Raw genomic sequence first — 20,436 nt, 5'->3', positions numbered from 1 at the left:
CAAACACATTGCAATGCAACTACTCACTGCACCACCTTGCGCCACAAATGGCAGAATAGCATATATTAAATGTACAACACGATTCGAGTGTACAGGGCGTCTGACTGAAGCGGGTGTTAGTGGATCCACAACCGATTATATTAAGGTAGGGAACGAATGGTCGGAAATGCATATTTATTGTTTTATGGGCACACACATCGTACACCACAGAAGAACAACGTAGCTCATAGTAACTGTTCCAATTGACGATCGCCATTCTCAGTTCATACGTGGCTACAGTGCATGCTGTCCTTGTCCATGAAAGGATGTGTGGCCTCATGACGACACTGCACGAGCACACTTCGATGCTAACTTCAACGAGCACCTGAATAACACGTAGCCTCTTTGTTGGACTGGAAGGGGAGGTTCTGTTCTATGACCAACGCGATCGCCGGAATTCACAAACCCTGACTTTTACCTCTGTGGTTATACTTCAAGACATTGGTGAACGAAAACCCCGTTGGAGAGAATGAAGACCCGCTTGCTGGGGTCACAGCTGCCTGTCTTCCTGAACAACAGCCGCCAGGGATCTTTGAAAGAGTGCCGCCACGCATGCATTGAGACGCGGTCGTCGCTTTGAACAGTTATTATTATTAGCTACGTTGTTGTCTTGCGGTGTACGCTGCATATGTCCGTAGTACAATAAACATGCATTTCCGACCATTGGTTCTCTATCTCAGTATTACAGTCACCCGTTTCAATTTGACCTAAAAAGGTCAGAGACACCATGTATAAAATGCAATTATAAATTTAGCGTAATTTTTACAACATTCCGCAACTAAGATATCCTTATATACTCTAAAATAAGAAAAAGGAACGAATTATCCGAATCAGACGGAAATAGGTAGAGATGACGTACGCTTAGAGGCAAACAAATGATTACGTTTTCAGAATTGAATGGTTTATTCAAGAAAAAGAGCTGCACAAATTGAGCAATGGGTCCAGTTCTGATCCTTACGCAGGTACACTCCTGGAAATTGAAATAAGAACACCGTGAATTCATTGTCCAAGGAAGGGGAAACTTTATTGACACATTCCTGGGGTCAGATACATCACATGATCACACTGATAGAACCACAGGCACATAGACACAGGCAACAGAGCATGTACAATGTCGGCACTAGTACAGTGTATATCCACCTTTCTCAGCAATACAAGCTGCTATTCTCCCATGGAGACGATCGTAGAGATGCTGGATGTAGTCCTGTGGAACGGCTTGCCATGCCATTTCCACCTGGCGCCTCAGTTGGACCAGCGTTCGTGCTGGACGTGCAGACCGCGTGAGACGACGCTTCATCCAGTCCCAAACATGCTCAATGGGGGAGAAATCCGGAGATCTTGCTGGCCAGGGTAGTTGACTTACACCTTCTAGAGCACGTTGGGTGGCACGGGATACATGCGGACGTGCATTGTCCTGTTGGAACAGCAAGTTCCCTTGCCGGTCTAGGAATGGTAGAACGATGGGTTCGATGACGGTTTGGATGTACCGTGCACTATTCAGTGTCCCCTCGACGAACACCAGAGGTGTACGGCCAGTGTAGAAGATCGCTCCCCACACCATGATGCCGGGTGTTGGCCCTGTGTGCCTCGGTCGTATGCAGTCCTGATTGTGGCGCTCACCTGCACGGCGCCAAACACGCATACGACCATCATTGGCACCAAGGCAGAACCGACTCTCATCGCTGAAGACGACACGTCTCCATTCGTCCCTCCATTCACGCCTGTCGCGACACCACTGGAGGCGGGCTGCACGATGTTGGGGCGTGAGCGGAAGACGGCCTAACGGTGTGCGGGACCGTAGCCCAGCTTCATGTAGACGGTTGCGAATGGTCCTCGCCGATACCCCAGGAGCAACAGTGTCCCTAATTTGCTGGGAAGTGGCGGTGCGGTCCCCTACGGCACTGTGTAGGATCCTACGGTCTTGGCGTGCATCCGTGCGTCGCTGCGATCCGGTCCCAGGTCGACGGGCACGTGCACCATCCGCCTACCACTGGCGACAACATCGATGTACTGTGGAGACCTCACGCCCCACGTGTTGAGCAATTCGGCGGTACGTCCACCCGGCCTCCCGCATGCCCACTATACGCCCTCGCTCAAAGTCAGTCAACTGCACATACGGTTCACGTCCACGCTGTCGCGGCATGCTACCAGTGTTAAAGACTGCGATGGACCTCCGTATGCCACGGCAAACTGGCTGACACTGACGGCGGCGGTGCACAAATGCTGCGCAGCTAGCGCCATTCGACTGCTAACACCGCGGTTCCTGGTGTGTCCGCTGTGCCGTGCGTGTGATCATTGCTTGTACAGCCCTCTCGCAGTGTCCGGAGCAAGTATGGTGGGTCTGACACACCGGTGTCAATGTGTTCTTTTTTCCATTTCTAGGAGTGTACTTATTCGGCTCGACATTGACTGAAGAGTTCTTAGATGTTCGCTTTAGAATATCGAGCTAAATTCTGCCCAATTGGCGCGTTAGATTGTTTTAATCCTGAGCTGGTTGTAGAGTCCTGCTCATAATGTTCAAACTTTCTCAATTGGGAAGAGACCTGGCGAGCTTGCTGGCTAAGGCAGGGTTTGGAAAGCACGCAGTAGAAACTCTTGCTGAAATGTAAGACCAAAATGGCTTCTCGCGAAGAGCAACAAAGCAGGTGTAGAATATCGTCGATGTAAGGGTCCTTCAATGAAATGAAATAGCATCCCTGGGCGTCACTCCTGGTTGACGAGCCGTATAGCGAAGACAGTTAGGTTGATATCCCATCGCTGTGTGCCTGGCCATGGAGGTTCAGTTCGAAACGGAACTGATCACTGAAGACAATCCTCCTCCATTAGATGACATTCCAGGCCAAATGTGCCCAACACTACGGCAGTCGGCTTGTTGGTACAGAGAGGTCAATGGTAGTCAGCGCAAGAGGCGCCGTAAGCTCACCCCCTTTCTGTGAGCCGCCCATTAATGGTCCATGTGGTCACCGAAGCACCAGTTGCACTTCAGGTCGATGATGATGGTGAATCCGGGCTCTGATTGCCTCTGTGACGGTTACTCTGTCCTCACGTTCTGTGGTCTCTGTAGGTCGACCGCTTTTTTCCTGATGCTGCGCTCGGCCCTGATTCACCCATTCCTGCCAACATCGTCAAACAGTATTCGCTCCTATTCAAACATCGAGCGATTCGCCGATTACCAGCTTCTTCATGCACAAATACACGTCGTCTCTCAAATGCTGACATCTATGTATAATGTTTAAGCGCCTATCTGCGAAGCACAGTTACTGTCAAACTGAGTACACGGAATGAAATTCGCAAAGACTTTGTATCCTTGTATCGACGTGTCCCCTGTTTACCATCCTTGCCAGCTGCGGGGTGAAACTGCGCTCCAGCGTGACATATTCAACCATCGACCGCCTAAGTTCAGAGTTTTGCTTTTTCTGTCGATAGCTGTATGAACATCAATCTATGGCCGATTTGCATAACTCCTTCGTTCAAAACGGTTCAAATGGCTCTGAGCACTATGGGACTTAACATCTATGGTCATCAGTTTCCTAGAACTTAGAACTACTTAAACCTAACTAACCTAAGGAGAGCACACAACACCCAGTCATCACGTGGCAAAGAAATTCCCTGACGCCACCGGGAATCAAACCCGGGAACCCGGGCGCGGGAAGCGAGAACGAATTCGTTCGTGATGTGTAATTTTTTTGTCTTAGAGTGTATCTTTATAAACATGATACATGCATTTAACATGAAATGTATCGTTCTTTAAAAGCATAATTACTTTTATATTTTCGATGTAGTTTAAAATTGTAATTCCATCTGAAGTTACTTACATTTAAAGTTATTACGATTATATTTAATGTTTCCGGTAACTGTTTTCAGAAATAACTAAAAGATATTTCTTTACATCAACAGTTAATCGTGTGTAAGTTTCTCTGCATGTAAAACATGTAATCACAGCGTCTTTTATGCTAGCTGTTGTATCGCTTGTCAACATTGTTATGAGGTGCTTAGTTGAGTTGTTTGTTTGTTATGACGCTAAGAACTGGTCAGTTTTGGGCTTGTTGAAACGTTTTAAACTGGAAGACGTGTAATTTATGATGGTTATTAAAAATTAATGTGAAGATATAGTTTCCTGCAATATCTATATTATTTTGTTGTACATATTGTGGTGTCACCGCCAGACACCACACTTGCTAGGTGGTAGCCTTTAAATCGGCCGCGGTCCATTAGTATACGTCGGAACCCCGTGTCGCCACTATCAGTGATTGCAGACCGAGGGCCGCCACACGACAGGTCTAGACAGACTCCCTAGCACTCGCACCAGTTGTACAGCCGAGTTTGCTAGCGATGGTTCACTGACTACTTACGCTCTCATTTGCAGAGACGACAGTTTAGCATAGCCTTCGGCTACGTCATTTTCTACGAACTAGCAAGGCGTCACATTCGGTTACTATGTCTTCTGAACATATAGTATTGTGACTCATGTACCGTCAAGAGCGACGTTCATCATTAATGGATTAAAGTTAAGTATGAAACCCATTACGTCCGGTTTCTAATTTCTAATTCCTTGTCATGTTCCAGAGACCTCACGTCAGTATAGTTCTTCCCTCCTCAGGCCAGCCTGCGTGAGCTAAAACGCGTGCATTTCGGCCTCCTCTTGTGACACGGTGTTGGCTCTTCTGCCAACTACAACACATATTACAAAATTAAAACCTTACCTCCTCCCGCAAGAGGAAGAACTAAATCATTAGACAGAGAGCCAAAGAATAATTCATCAATCTGCAAACGAGTGCTGCATGTTAAGTACAAACCAGTAATACTGTTATTCTATCTGCACTTGATCGTACAAATATGCATCTTTTAAGCGTATTATGATTTTGTGTAGCTTCTGAAGTTTACGCATGTAATACATACTCTGCCAATCGATATGAAGGAAGTAGTTAAAGGTGCTTTCTGTTGTTGGTGGTGGTGTTTTCCTCGTCGTTCTGATCCCCAATACAATGAAACCTTCCGTCTCCTCTATATATCTTTTGTTACGCAACCTTCCCTTTTGCAATAACCTATGAAGCCTTCCCTTAGGATTTCTATCGCTTGCTTAATAATAACAAATGAAGTCTCCCCTTTGAAATTAATTCTTTCTCAATAATAATAAGTGCAATTTTCGCATACAAGTTTAAATACTGCTTATTAAAAGTGATTTTCTGATTATTTCGACAAAACATAGAATTTGTCGTCGTCGCGGCCCTCAGTCATTACCTGCAACAACCCAAAACTGTTCCTTACCTTTTTTACTGTTAGTGGATCGCTATCTGAGAGCTACATCGAACTGCGACATGAATATACTTACTCTGTTTTACTATACTCTGTTAGCTGCTGGTGGGCTGTCATAATAAGTGACTGTATTTATTACCAATGCTGACGTTATTCTTTAATAGCAAAGCTGGCGTTATTGTTTAATTAATTTGACTGAAGTTACATAATTCATAGTTAATTTTTTTTGACAACAATCAAATTTTGCGAAGTTTCACGTTGATGGCTTTTGGGTTAGATTATAATCAGTAAGGCAATATTGCTGGCAAAAATTAATTATATTCTGAAAACGATTCTTCCAATATTTACTGTTGGTAATGAAATGATTTTACAAACGTTCAAATGGGACTTACTTTTTACAACAATCTTACAACTAGCATTGCGCAAACATACCTTAAGTAGTCTTGAGTTTCTCAACAACAACAAAAAATTCAATAATATTAGTTCCTCTTATTATAATAGTTAGCTGATGTCTCTGTACATCCGTTTATAATCTCATATAAATCATAGCTGGTGGCTGGCAGGCACACCGCTCCTCTCAACCTCTCGCTTCAGACCTGCAACCGACTAGCTTCACATCTCGCTTACTACTGACTTCGTACGAACGCTAAAGTGCGGTCTCTCGCGCCAACAATGCTTTCTGGTGCGGACAATCCCTCCTGCTACCATTACAAAATATATCAATGCGCGGTCTTTCTCGCTCTTTTCTTGAAATGTATCCATATGCGGTCTCTCACGCCCTTTCTAAAATTATATCAATGTGGGGTCTCTCCCGCCAACAATACTTTGGTGCAGACATTCCGTGCTACCACAATTATTTCTAAAATGACAAATATTAATTATTCCTACTTATTCCTAGTAATAAAATATAAACATCTTCCATAAATTGTGGTTTGACATTAGAAATACACACGTCATAGAACAAGGGTCTCTTTGATTCAGCTCTCCAGTTTAGGCTATTGTGTGAAAGTCTCAGTTTCTGTACAGCTGCAGCAACATACAACATTTTGAATATGCTTAAACTATTCAAACCGTCCTTTCTCTACAATTGTTACCCATTCACTTCTCTCCGTTGACGATTCCTCGGTGCCTCTGCATGTATTCTATCCCTTCTGTTAGTCATATCTTTTTTCTCGACCTAGATGCAGTAGCTGCTCATTAGTTGTTCGATGTAATCATCCAATTTTCAAAATTCTTCTGTCGTACCACATTTTAAACGCTTCTATTCTCTTCTCGTCCAAACTGTTTCATCGTCCACGTTTCTCTTCCTATAAGGCAACATACGAGAAAAACACTTTCAGAAAAGACTTCCCAACACTTAAATTTATATTTGTTGTTAATAAATTACTCTTTTTCAGAAACGATTTACTTGATACAGCCAGAAAAAATTTCATATTCTCTCTAGTTCGGCCATCATTATTTATTTCGCTGCTCAAATAGTAAAACTCATCTACTACCATCATCGTATTTTTACTGGGAAATACATGACTGGCTCATCATTCCAGAAGTCACTCGATACTACACTTTCACACCCCGTGAAATCTTGTAACTTGGTATCCCTCTACATTAAGAGCTAGTTGCCAGCTTTGCACCAGACATGTATTTGCTAACTCAATATTGGTGCAATTTTTACCTGACCGAAACTTCAGGTATAAAACTGCGTCAGCAGCGAGAAGCCTAATATTGTGAGAATTATTATCCGCCAAGTCACTTATGTTGTAAGAGGTCCATGACTAAAGAATTTATTTCTAGCGCACTCGAGCAGATACAATTTCGATGGATTGCTCACGCGCTGCCTGCGATATGTAAGCTACAAGAGCCTCTCAGACCAGAGAGCAGTGTTGGCTGCAGTAAGAGCAGTGTCAGTAGGAGTAGGTAGTAGCTAACAGTCTGGTGTAGGGAGTTGTCTGGGCCGGTTATGGGGAGCGATGGCGGCGCCTGAGCGATGTAATGTAAGGTAAAAGCAGCCGCCCGCAAATGTAGTTTGTTACAAGAAAATTTGTACTAATGTTATATCAAGTCCCATGTAAATGTTTAAAAAATATTTTAACAATAATCCTTTTAACAAAATTAATTTTTTGATAATCATTCATCTGAACTTAAAGAATTTATTAATTTCTGCAATCCCTGGTCATCCCGGTTATCGTAAAGCAAAATCAGTCGTTTCCTTTTATACATGACAAATCTAGTGGCCAGCATTGCACTGGGATGTGCCAGAAATATTCCTTATAGGAGCAGATATATACGCGTTATCCGGCGACTTAATTGAGGTAAGAATTTTCCATTTCTAGAATGAAATTTTCACTCTACAGCGGAGTGTGCGCTGAAATGAAACTTCCTGGCAGATTAAAACTGTGTGCCGGACCGAGACTCGAACTCGGGACCTTTACCTTTCGCGGGCTAGTGCTCTACCACCTTTTATATATATAAGTTTAGATTGCACGACTGTTACCACTTTTTTTAATCTCATTTTATTCGTTTCCGTTCGTAGTATCTGCTCTGGGCGGAAGTCGAAAGACACCCGTTTTAGTTCCATTTTGTTCGTTTCCGTTCGTTGTATCTGTTCTGGGCGGACGTCAAAAGATACCCATTTTAGTTCGTTGTTGATCCATTAACTCAGTTTTGTTATTGCAGAGGGCAGGTAGCCCACTGACCGAACACGCTGAGCTACCGTGTCGGCGTCCACCTGAGATATCCAAGCACCCGTCCTCACAGCTTTAATTCCGCCAGTACTTCGTCTCCTACCTTCCAAACTTTACAGAAGCTCTCCTGCGAGCAGGTCCCGAGTTCGAGTCTCCGTCCGGCACACAGTTTTAATCCGCCAGGAAGTTTCAATTTCCAATTTATTCAGAATGACCTTTCAGGGTCATGACGCAGCACTGCTGACGTCCAAAATTTAGCAGGTTAGATTCACAGTCAGTTAATTCAAAAAATGTTCAAATGCGTGTGAAATCTTATGGGACTTAACTGCTAAGTTAAGTCCCTAAGGTTACATCCTTTTTTTTTTTTTTTTCTTTTGGTCATCAGTCTACTGACTGGTTTAATGCGGCCCGCCACGAACTCCATTCCTGTGCTAACCTCTTCATCTCAGAGTAGCACTTGCAACCTACGTCCTCAATTATTTGCTTGACGTATTCCAATCTCTGTCTTCCTCTACAGTTTTTGCCCTCTACAGCTCCCTCTAGTACCATGGAAGTCATTCCCTCATGTCTTAGCAGATGTCCTATCATCCTGTCCCTTCTCCTTATCAGTGTTTTCCACATATTCCTTTCCTCTCCCATTCTGCGTAGAACCTCCTCATTCCTTATTTTATCAGTCCACCTAATTTTCAACATTCGTCTACAGCACCACATCTCAAATGCTTTGATTCTCTTCTGTTCCGGTTTTCCCACAGTCCATGTTTCACTACCATACAATGCTGTACTCCAGACGTACATCCTCAGAAATTTCTTCCTCAAATTAAGGCCGGTATTTGATATTAGTAGACTTCTCTTGGCCAGAAATGCCTTTTTTGCCATAGCGAGTCTGCTTTTGATGTCCTCCTTGCTCCGTCCGTCATTGGTTATTTTACTGTCTAGGTAGCAGAATTCCTTAACTTCATTGACTTCGTGACCATCAATCCTGATGTTAAGTTTCTCGCTGTTCTCATTTCTACTACTTCTCATTACCTTCGTCTTTCTCCGATTTACTCTCAAACCATACTGTGTACTCATTAGACTGTTCATTCCGTTCAGCAGATCATTTAATTCTTCTTCACTTTCACTCAGGATAGCAATGTCATTAGCGAATAGTATCATTGATATCCTTTCACCTTGTATTTTAATTCCACTCCTGAACCTTTCTTTTATTTCCATCATGGCTTCCTCGATGTACAGATTGAAGATTAGGGGCGAAAGGCTACAGCCTTGTCTTACACCCTTCTTAATACGAGCACTTCGTTCTTGATCGTCCACTTTTATTATTCCCTCTTGGTTGTTGTACATATTGTATATGACCCGTCTCTCCCTATAGCTTAGCCCTACTTTTTTCAGAATCTCGAACAGCTTGCACCATCTTATATTGTCTAACGCTTTTTCCAGGTCGACAAATCCTATGAACGTGTCTTGATTTTTCTTTAGCCTTGCTTCCATTATTAGCCGTAACGTCAGAATTGCCTCTCTCGTGCCTTTACTTTTCCTAAAACCAAACTGATCGTCACCTAGCGCATTCTCAATTTTCTTTTCCATTCTTCTCTATATTATTCTTGTAAGAGCTTCGATGCATGAGCTGTTAAGCTGATTGTGCGATAACTCTCGAACTTCTCAGCTCTTTTCGTCTTCGGAATTGTGTGGATGATACTTTTCTGAAAGTCAGATGGTATGTCGCCATACTCATATATTCTACACACCAACGTGAATAGTCGTTTCGTTGCCACTTCCCCTAATGATTTTAGAAATTCTGATGGAATGTTATCTATTCCTTCTGCCTTATTTGACCGTAAGTCCTCCAAAGCTCTTTTAAATTCCGATTCTAATACTGGATCCCCTATCTCTTCTAAATCGACTCCTGTTTCTACTTCTATCACATCAGACAAATCTTCACCCTCATAGAGGCTTTCAATGTATTCTTTCCACCTATCTGCTCTCTCCTCTGCATTTAACAGTGGGATTCCCGTTGCACTCTTAATGTTACCACCGTTGCTTTTAATGTCACCAAAGGTTGTTTTGACTTTCCTGTGTGCTGAGTCTGTCCTTCCGACAATCATATCTTTTTCGATGTCTTCACATCTTTCCTGCAGCAATTTTGTCTTAGCTTCCCTGCACTTCCTATTTATTTCATTCCTCAGCGACTTGTATTTCTGTATTCCTGATTTTCCCGGAACGTGTTTGTACTTCCTCCTTTCATCAATCAACTGAAGTATTTCTTCTGTTACCCATGGTTTCTTCGCAGCTTCCTTCTTTGTACCTATGTTTTCCTTCCCAACTTCTGTGATGGCCCTTTTTAGAGACGACCATTCCTCTTCAACTGTGCTGCCTACTGCGCTATTCGTTACTGCTGTATCTATAACGTATCTCGTCATTCCTTAGAACTTCTGTATTCCACTTCTTTGCGTATTGATTCTTCCTGACTAATGTCTTGAACTTCAGCCTACTCTCCATCACTACTGTATTGTGATCTGAGTCTATATCTGCTCCTGGATACGCCTTACAATTCAGTATCTGATTTCGGAATCTCTGTCTGACCATGATGTAATCTAATTGAAATCCTCCCGTATCTCCCAGCCTTTTCCAAGTATACCTCCTCCTCTTGTGATTCTTGAACAGGGTATTCGCTATTACTAGCTGAAACTTGTTACAGAACTCAATTAGTCTTTCTCCTCTTTTATCTTCGTCCCAAGCCCATATTCTCCTGTAACCTTTTCTTCTACTCCTTCCCGTACAACTGCATTCCAGTCGCCCATGACTATTAGATTTTCGTCGCCCTTTACATACTGCATTACCCTTTCAATATCCTCATACACTTTCTCTATCTGTTCATTTTCAGCTTGCGATGTCGGCATGTATACCTGAAGTATCGTTGTCGGTGTTGGACTGCTATCGATTCTGATTAGACCAATCCGGTCACTGAACTGTTCACAGTAACACACCCTTTGCCCTACCTTCCTATTCATAACGAATCCTACACCTGTTATACCATTTTCTGCTGCTGTTGATATTATCCGATACTCATGTGACCAGAAATCCTTGTCTTCCTTCCACTTCACTTCACTGACCCCTACTGTATCTAGATTGAGCCTTTGCAATTCCCTTTTCAGAATTTCTAGTTTCCCTACTACATTCAAGCTTCTGACATTCCACGCCCCGACTCGTAGAACATTACCCTTTCGTTGATTTTTCAATCTTTTTCTCATGGTAACCTCCACAATGGCAGTCCCCTCCCGGAGATCCGAATGGGGGACTATTCCAGAATCTTTTGCCAATGGAGAGATCATCATGACACTTCTTCAACTACAGGCCACAGGTCCTGTGGAAACACGTTGCGTGTCTTTAACGTAGTGGTTTCTATTGCCTTCTGCATCCTCATGTCGGTGATCATTGCTGATTCTTCCGCCTTTAGGGGCAATTTCCCACCCCTAGGACAAGAGAGTGCCCTGAACCCCTATCCGCTGCTCCGCCCTCTTTGACAAGGCCGTTGGCAGAATGAGGCTGACTTCTTATGCCGAAAGTCTTCGGCCGCCAATGCTGATTATTTATCAAAATATAGGCAGTGGCGGGGATCGAACCAGGGACCGAAGACGTTTTGATTATGAATCAAAGACGCTACCCCTTTTTTTTTAATTTTCATTTTGTTCGCTTTATTTCGTTTAATCTGCTCGGGGCGGACGTCGTAAGACATCCATTTAAGTTCGTTCTTGAACTGATAACTCAGTTTTATTACAGAGAGCACATTACCCTCTGACCGGACACGCAGAGCTACCGTGTACGGACCGTGCCGTCGAACGTTAACGTTGAGCGTGCCATGTTCAACGTGCTGCGAAACGCTCAGGAACGATCCGACTTGTGCAGAAGGTACGTGGGTCCCAACGTGGTATACGCGATCGCAACGCACTCCAGCGGCAGTTTAGGGATGTTTCTAGTCCGTAAAACACACTGTTTACTCAACGGGCGCGCGTAAAAATTCCACGATAGCTCTATTAAAACGCACATTTTCTCCATCGTCCACGAAGAGGAAACTACCATGTCCAATCAACAAGGAGACAGGCTTATAAAAGTTCCATTACAAACGATGAGGTACAAATTTGGCATACTTCCCGCATAAGATAAACATTAATTCATCATTCCCACATTTTAGTAAAACCCCAAGGTCAGTTTTACATGATCACTGTTCCTACCCAGTATCAGAATCTTTGCTACATGTGAATTACGAAGCGTAAAAGTAAAATGAACAAAATATCTTTATACAAGTAGCACAAGTTGTCCTGTAGATTGCCGGCCGCGGTGGTCTCGCGGTTCTAGACGCCCAGTACGGAACTGTGCGACTGCTACGGTCGCAGGTTCGAATCCTGCCTCGGGCATGGATGTGTGTGATGTCCTTAGGTTAGTTAGGTTTAAGTAGTTCTAAGTTCTAGGGGACTGATGACCACAGCAGTTGAGTCCCATAGTGCTCAGAGCCATCTGAACCTTTTTTTTGTTTTTGTTTTTTTGTCCTGTAGATTAAGCCAATCGAACAAAGTCACCCCTCAAAAAAAGGTGAGCTTATATTTACATAACATCAAATATTATAGGGTATACTTATATTAAACTAATCATAGAGTATCAGAACATAATAAAAACGCGAATGTTAGGAAAAAATTTAGAACTGTTAAAACGCGAACTACTGCGCCAATTAAGATTAATCACTGGTCAGATACGCTATCCATTACGCTAAACCAACAAGCGCTTGGTACTTAACCAACTTGTGTTACCACCTGGTAAAAACTTTAATCGTAGATAATTATGTTATTAATTGAAATTTAACTATAACAAATTGTACCAAGGACAATGCGTTTTGGGTGGATCTTCAGTGTGTCGCTGCCTGCAAATTATTTTGCCACGAATATAATGTTTCTCATTATTTTATTGGAACGAATCACACAACTAACAACGGGTTCTACAGTGATTCTCCATACATATAGGCTTGAAATGAATGCCAATATGGCGCCTCACAACTCAGTACGGAAGAGAGACGGCGTGCATGTGACGTAGGTGGCATTGTCATCTCATTGGTTGACGCTCAGAGGCACGCTCAGAATATCTGAAATGCCAGATATCGTTCTGCAAGTTCGGAAAGACTCCCGAACTCGGCACGCTCAACGCTCAACGTTCGGATCTACGGTCCGTGTGACGACGGCTTTTTTTTTATCTGCAGGCCTCCGTCTTCATTGAGCGTGTTGTCACAAATTTTTATTTCTAGCGCTTCTTTTATTATGCTACCCCAAAAATTGTTAGTCTGTGTGATAATAGATGTCTCGTCGAATGCAATACGATGACCGTTTTCTAATGCATGCTCTCCTACCGCTGATTTCTCTGGGTACCGTAGACCAAAACATCTCTCGTGTTCTATACAGCGCTGTTCAATGGTACGCACAGTCTGTCCGATATAGAGCCGTCCACATCCACATGGTATGTTATATACTCCTGGCGTTCTGAGACCTACGTCGTCTTTCACAGGCCTCAAGAGTTGTCGAATTTTTGCTGGAGCCCTGAAGACCGAATCGATTTTATGCCTCTTTAGGAGCCTGCTTATCTTCCCTGTTAGTGAGTCACAAAACAGCAAGGACCCGAACTTCGAGTCCTCCTTGGATTCTTTCTGCTTACGTATTTTCGGAAAGGTAGCTTGCGAAATCTGGCGGTTGTTGTGGCCGTTTTCCTTGAATACTGCCGGGCGGGGTGGCCGAACGGTTCTAGGCGCTACAGTCTGGGACCGCTCGACCTCTACGTCGCAGGTTCGAATCCTGCCTCGGGCATGGATGTGTGTGATGTCCTTAGGTTAGTTAGATTTAAGTAGTTCTGAGTTCTATGGGACTGATGACCTCAGAAGTTAAGTCCCATAGTGCTCAGAGCCATTTGAACCTTGAATACTTCCCGTAAGTGGCTCAGTTCCTTCCGCAAGTTTTCAGATCTGAGACAGTTTCGGCTCGATACACTAAGGTCCTCAGAACAGAAATTTCCTGCGACGGATGGTGATAGCTGTCAACGTGCAGGTATCGGTCTGTGTGGGTGGGTTTCCGGTAAACGCTGTGGCTGAGACACCCATTTGCTTTTCGGCGGACGAGGATATCAAGGAACGGCAAGGCATCACCTGTCTCTACCTCCATTGTGAAATTGATGTTGTCATGGATATTGTTAATGTGGTCCAAGAATTCTCCCAGCTTTCCACGTCCATGAGACCAAACAACGAACGTGTCGTCGACGTAACGATAAAATAAACTAGGCTTTTCAGGAGCCGTGTTCACGGCGATGTTTTCAAAGTACTCCATGAACAGATTGGCAAGAACTGGAGCTAATGGGCTTCCCACCGCTACCCCGTTCGTCTGGTTGAAATATTCTCCACCATACAAGAAATATGATGACGTCAGAGTATGCTTGAATAAATCCACAACACTCTCTTCAAATAACTGGGGCCGGCCGCTGTGGTCGAGCGGTTCTATGCGCTTCAGTCCGGAAGCGAGCGGGTGCTACGATCGCAGGTTCGAATCTTGCCTAAGGCATGCATGTGTGTGATGTCCTAAGGTTAGTTAGGTTTAAGTAGTTCTAAATCTAGGAGACTGATGACCTCAGATGTGATGTCCCATAGGGGTTAGAGCCATTTGAACCAGCTGGGAGAGCTGATCTAAAGAGTCTTTAATGGTAACGAGCGTGAACAGAGGCAATACCTCAAAGCTGACCATAATATCCCCTTCTCCGAACGCAGGCATTTAATTCGACTGATGAAGTCGGCTGCATTCTTCATGTGGGGTGCACAGTGACAAACGTGCGGGGTAAGGAGGTTGGCCAGATGTTTTGCTGGTCTGTAAGTCGGCGACGCATTGGTGCTCACGAAGGGGCGTAGAGGAGTGTTCTTCTTGTGAACATTTGGAAGGCCATACAATGGCCGCGCGTTATTACCCGAGCGGTCTTAGGTGCTGCAGTCATGGACTGTGCGGCTGGTCCCGGCGGAGGTTCGAGTCCTCCCTCGGGCATGAGTGTGTGTGTTTGTCCTTAGGATAATTTAGGTAAGTAGTGTGTAAGCTTAGGGAGTGATGACCTTAGCAGTTAAGTGCCATAAGATTTATCACACATTTGAATATTTTTTGAGCCATACACTGTAGGTGGTCCAGGTGCCCGAGGGAGAAGATTTTTGATGACATTCTCTTCCAGCGATGACCTCTTGAGAAGCTCCGACGTCTTCATTATTCTTGAAGTTGGGTCCTTTGACAAGTTTTCGATATGTCTCTTCCTCCAGCATCAACCGAATCTTCGCGTTATAGTCTGCTCGGTCCATAATGACGGCTGTATTGCCCTTGTCAGCTGGCAGGGCTACGAGGTGTGGATCGTTGCGGAGTTCACGAAGACCATTACTCCCAGCTCAGCTCCAAGTAGGCGGCTTGGATTTAGAAAGAATGCGGCTCGTTTCTCGGCGAATTTCTTTTGCAGTTTCACTGGGCATCTTGTGAACTGCTTGTTCCACTCCACTTATTACGTCAGCAAAACGGATACTCTGCGGCGATGGTGTATAATGAAGTCCCTTCTTGAGAGCCGACATGGCACCCGCGTCGACGTTTCTTGTCGTCATGTTGATAACGGCCCGTTCTGTTGTTTTCCGCTCTGCTCCATGCTGTTGCTGTGAAAGCCTTTCTGCCTTTCTGTGGTTGTCCTCTGTGATGACATTTGTTGTGCTGCTGTGGCTGCATCAATCCATTCCCAAGTGAAAGCCGCGAGTGACTCCGACAACATCAAGTGGACGGCCATTAGCACGCGTCCGTTTGTATCCAATTGCTTTCTAGTACAATGTATCCTCTCTCGCATCAGGGTGAAACTGGCACGACGAAATATTGTCTTGGCAGCAGCTGTGTTAATATGGTGTCTCACGTAGGCAAAACGTGGAATAGTCTTCTCTTCACAGCAGCGTAATAGAAAGGCTAGAGAACTTAATAAATTAGCATCATTAACACGCAGCTTCCCCAGCCGTTTGATGCTGCGCTACGTTCCCTCCCCCTATGTAATATATGAGTAGTTTAACGGCGTTATGTACTAATGAAGGTGGATTTTAAACCATTTGACAATGCTGAAAGCCAGAGAAACCTTCATTAGTGATGGTTTAGATTTGTTAGAAATCGCTGGCCGGAGTGGCCGTGTGGTTCTAGGCGCTACATTCTGGAGCCGAGCGACCGCTACGGTCGCAGGTTCGAATCCTGCTTCGGGCATGGATGTGTGTGATGTCCTTAGGTTAGTTAGGTTTAATTAGTTCTAAGTTCTAGGGGACTGATGACCACAGATGTTAAGTTTGAAACATTTGTTAGAAATCGGACCTTACTTCCCGAATACTCTCGTCCATAATGAACTGTTGGTCCACTTGGAAACGTAGGTGTAAGATCAACCCAATTTAGCAGCACCCTTAATAAGATTAGTGGTTCAGAGAACGCCTTAGTTGCAGGATGATCTGCACTGCACGGTACCATCTGGCGAACCGCAGGACAATGGGATGGTGCGACCCTACAGCAGCTTACCCGTTGATGTGGATGACGAAGCCGTCGTCGACGCCCCTCCTGACCATGTCCTGGATGGCCTCCCTGGTGCAGATGCTCAGACCCAGCACGTTCACATCCAGCATGCGCCTCCATGACTCTGTCGGTGCAGCTGCGAACACAGAGCGGATTTAAGCCGCGTACACAAAAAGTCGCGGAACATGTGTCCCGAGAAAGGTCGCAGTGTTGTTCCGGGACATTTCCTCGTGTTACGAGGCTGTCGCTATACAAACGTCTCGAGTCTCAGGTTCCCCGTCAAAACGGGGAACATGTTGTAATGTCGCGCGACATTTCGCAGTCTGTGCGTGTTCTTTAATGTATGTGTGTGTCAAAAAAGTGGTTCAAATGGCTCTGAGCACTATGGGACTTAAAAACTGTGGTCATCAGCCCCATAGAACTTAGAATTAATTAAACCTAACCAACCTAAGGACCACACACACTTCCATGCCCGAGGCAGGATTCGAACCTGCGACCGTAGCAGTCTCGCGGTTCCGGACAGCTCCTGAACCGCTAGACCACCGCGGCCGGCTATGTGTGTGTCATTTTGTACCTGGCCGCAATGGAGATAACAATGAAAATAACTGAAGATTTTCAAGCTTGCCCTTGTCTTTGGGATGTGACATGTGAGAAATATAAAAACAGAAATATGAGGAGGGATGCTATGGAATCTCTAGCTAAAAAATACCGGATGTCACACCATGAAATGAAGAAAAAAGAATCCACAATTTAAATATCACAGTTTATGCGCGAACATTAAAATTTATCCGAGTCAAAAAAAGTGGTTCGTCCCCCAAAAAGTGCAACTGGTTTGGGTACAAACCATTACTGTTTTTGTTACAAGGAACGGAATCCAGAGGAAACCGGGACACTGATTGTGATGAAGCGGAAGAAGAAACATACACCGTAGTAAGTGAACTTCATTTAATTTAACAATTTACACAGTCATTCTTTGCTCTTACCATAAGTATTTTGTATATTTGTATCTTCTATAGTATTTTAAAAGTAATTTACCAAAGCTTTTAAATTTATTTTTAACTTTATTAAAGTCAGATAATTATGTACATTGGCAATGAAGGAAAAATTATTAATAAATTAATTCCAGATTGAGATTTTTAATAAATTAATTACCCAGAAAATATGTGCCATTGCCCCTATTGTTCATTGTTTTGCCAAGAAAACGCTCCTACTGGAGATATAAAATGATCTCTGATTTCATCTCGAATTTCGTGCACATCGGTAGGTGCTCTTACAGGAATACTTTGCAATTTTATTAGCTTATTTGGTGATTCAGATCTCCACTGTCCTCCTACCAAACTTCCGTCAATGTCTTCTAAATCAAACTATCCTGGAGGAGTATAAAACTTCCTTGATTCAGAATTTCTTCGTAGGAAGTTGTGCAGATAAATACATGTCATAACCACAGATTCTACTTTATCGGGATCCAGTGCAATAGGTTTTAGGAGCACTCTGAATTTGGAATTTAAAATGCCAAATATGTTTTCAATAATGCGTCGAGTTCTACAGAGTCTGTAATTGAAAAGCCTTTATGCTGATGTTGAACACAATCGCTGGTTTGGATAAGGTTTCTTCGCGTGGGTGGATAATGCAAACGCATTATCTGCTAGAAATACATAAGGAAGAGAGGTAGATCTGCTTGGCAATGCTTTATCTGGGGGGGGGGGGGGGATATTTACATTCTTTTGCGCCATTTTTGTGTACAAAGATGCAAATTTTAAGACACCACCATCCGATATTCGGCCCTGACATCTCACATCAGCATATATAAAGTTATAATTGGCATCACCTACTCCAAGAAGATCAATACTAAAGTTTCCTTTATAATTGAAATAGCCGGCCGGTGTGGCCGAGCGGTTCTAGGCGCTTCAGTCTGGAACCGCGCCACCCCTACGGTCGCAGGTTTGAATCCTGCTTCGGGCATGGATGTGTGTGATGTCCTTAGGTTAGTTAGGTTTAAGTAGTTCTAAGTTCTAGGGGACTGATGACCTCAGATGTTAAGTCCCATACAGTTCAGAGCCATTTGAACCATTTATAATTGAAATACATGCTGCCACTGTTTTCTGGGGCCACTATCTGTATGTGTTTGCCCTCTATACTACCTAGACACTGAGGAAAGTTCCATCTCGTACGAATTGTTCTGCTATTGCTGCGCATTGGAGTTAGATTTTGGCATCTGAAATATTAAACAAAATACAATAACATTAAAGCAATAAATACAAGTAACAGCTGTTAAACAAAATAAGTTCAATGAAATTGTTGGTTTTTCCCTAGGCGGATGACGAAAACGGAACAGAAGAAGAGCGATATCATGAACGACGGAATTCAGAAGGCCACCGATACCCAAAAAGAGGAAGAATGCAGATCACGTTGTTGATACTGCAAGTGATACAGTAAGCTGCATGAAATCTTTAACAGAGGCTGCTAGGAGCCGAGATGAATTTGCGGTTTACGGAGAGCATGTTGCTAATAAATTAAGAAACTGCGGTAGAAGTCGCATCGAAATTTCCTTAGCCCAGCTTGAAATTGATGACATATTCTTAAAATTGGAAATGGAAATGTACAGTACGATGGGATTTTCACCCCAGGTCAGTTCAAACCAGTTAAGCCCAGATCAGGCAATTCCACCTCCATCCCATAGTACAGACGGCCAAAACTCATACTCTTTAGACTGTTCCTTTACACCCTCAACATCTTCGCAAGGTCTGGAACCTCCTTCTCAAAATGAAGGGACCAGAGAAGACCAAACCACAGACTTTTTTTTTTGAAAATTTCAAATAATTGTAATTTAAAAAATGACAAAATTGTATACCTGTAATTAATTCATTCTTAAAATTAAAAATGTAATAAAAAAATTGAGTTACTTCTTACCTTTACAAACGCTTTCAGCGAAGTAATTATGGCTTCAGACTTCTGGAACTATACTTGATTGTTTTGACACTCGAAAGGTGTACATCAAGCTGGAAAATGATTCGCCGCTAGCAAGGAACCGGAGGCTGGAAAGGTTTTCCTAAATACAGTGTTCTCTTTCTAAATCTTTTCTCCAACCATTTGCAGAAGGGTTTAGAAATCGGTAGGGCTCATTCTGACAAAATTTCTGAAACCAATGCCATCTTCTAGCTTCAGTTTTTCAAGAAGATTCAAAGCAGCAATAACTCCGACAGAAAATAAATTCCTCGTCCAGTACCGCTTAGGTTTACGCTTTTTGCTTCTTAACAACATTAAATTATTTAAACAGAGATGAACAGCACAAACAGCTATTTCTTGTGACATCGCGTTCTGATTTCTGTATCGCAACTGGCTTCGTACATGTGGACGCGTGACATTGTTTAGCGACAGTCTCGACTGTCTCCATACAAAGTCCCGCGACTTTGTTGCTAGGTGTGTACGCGGCTTTAGATTAACATCGTACATGGAGGGTGGACAAAAAGTTTGAGTTACCACCACAAAAAGTAAATATAGGTAATTAAGGTTTCATTTGGCTTCATGTGCATGTCTGTAGTGCTGGCACGCACTACAATCCCAGCGCCACAGTAGCGTATCACCCCGCTGGAGGATTTGCAGCTGCGGAAAGTTTGTAGCTGTGTCAGACCAAGGCACATGACTTCTCTGGCCGCCTGTATTCGCCTGATAGGAGTACACTTGCTGGTAGAAGAGGAAGGAGGTTGTTACAGCCCACTTCTCACGGAAAGGGTGGAGGTTGCTGCATCAGGCTTAGGGACGACGAGGTTGAGCTGTCAGTACATGTGAGTGTGGGTCCAGAACTACCGTTAAATGGCATAACAGGAAATGAAGTCAGATAAAGAGCGTGTATTTCAGTGTACAGGATACAAGGTGAGCGT

General features: G+C 43.7%; 1 protein-coding gene across 2 annotated transcripts in view; it reads right to left on the bottom strand.

Annotated features, from left to right (window-relative positions):
* LOC126284328 (dehydrogenase/reductase SDR family member 11-like) overlaps positions 1-20,436 on the bottom strand; it is an 89,219-nt gene that overhangs the window by 31,092 nt on the left and 37,691 nt on the right. For both annotated transcript variants that reach the window (XM_049983172.1, XM_049983173.1), the window contains exon 3: positions 16,562-16,691. In XM_049983172.1, the coding sequence (XP_049839129.1) occupies positions 16,562-16,691 (130 nt within the window). The remainder of the gene's footprint in view (positions 1-16,561; positions 16,692-20,436) is intronic.

Source organism: Schistocerca gregaria, chromosome 8 (assembly GCF_023897955.1).
Source record: "Schistocerca gregaria isolate iqSchGreg1 chromosome 8, iqSchGreg1.2, whole genome shotgun sequence".
Classification (NCBI taxonomy): domain Eukaryota; kingdom Metazoa; phylum Arthropoda; class Insecta; order Orthoptera; family Acrididae; genus Schistocerca; species Schistocerca gregaria.
Note: the sequence above shows the minus strand (reverse complement) of the source record. Positions and strands in the feature narration are given on the sequence as shown.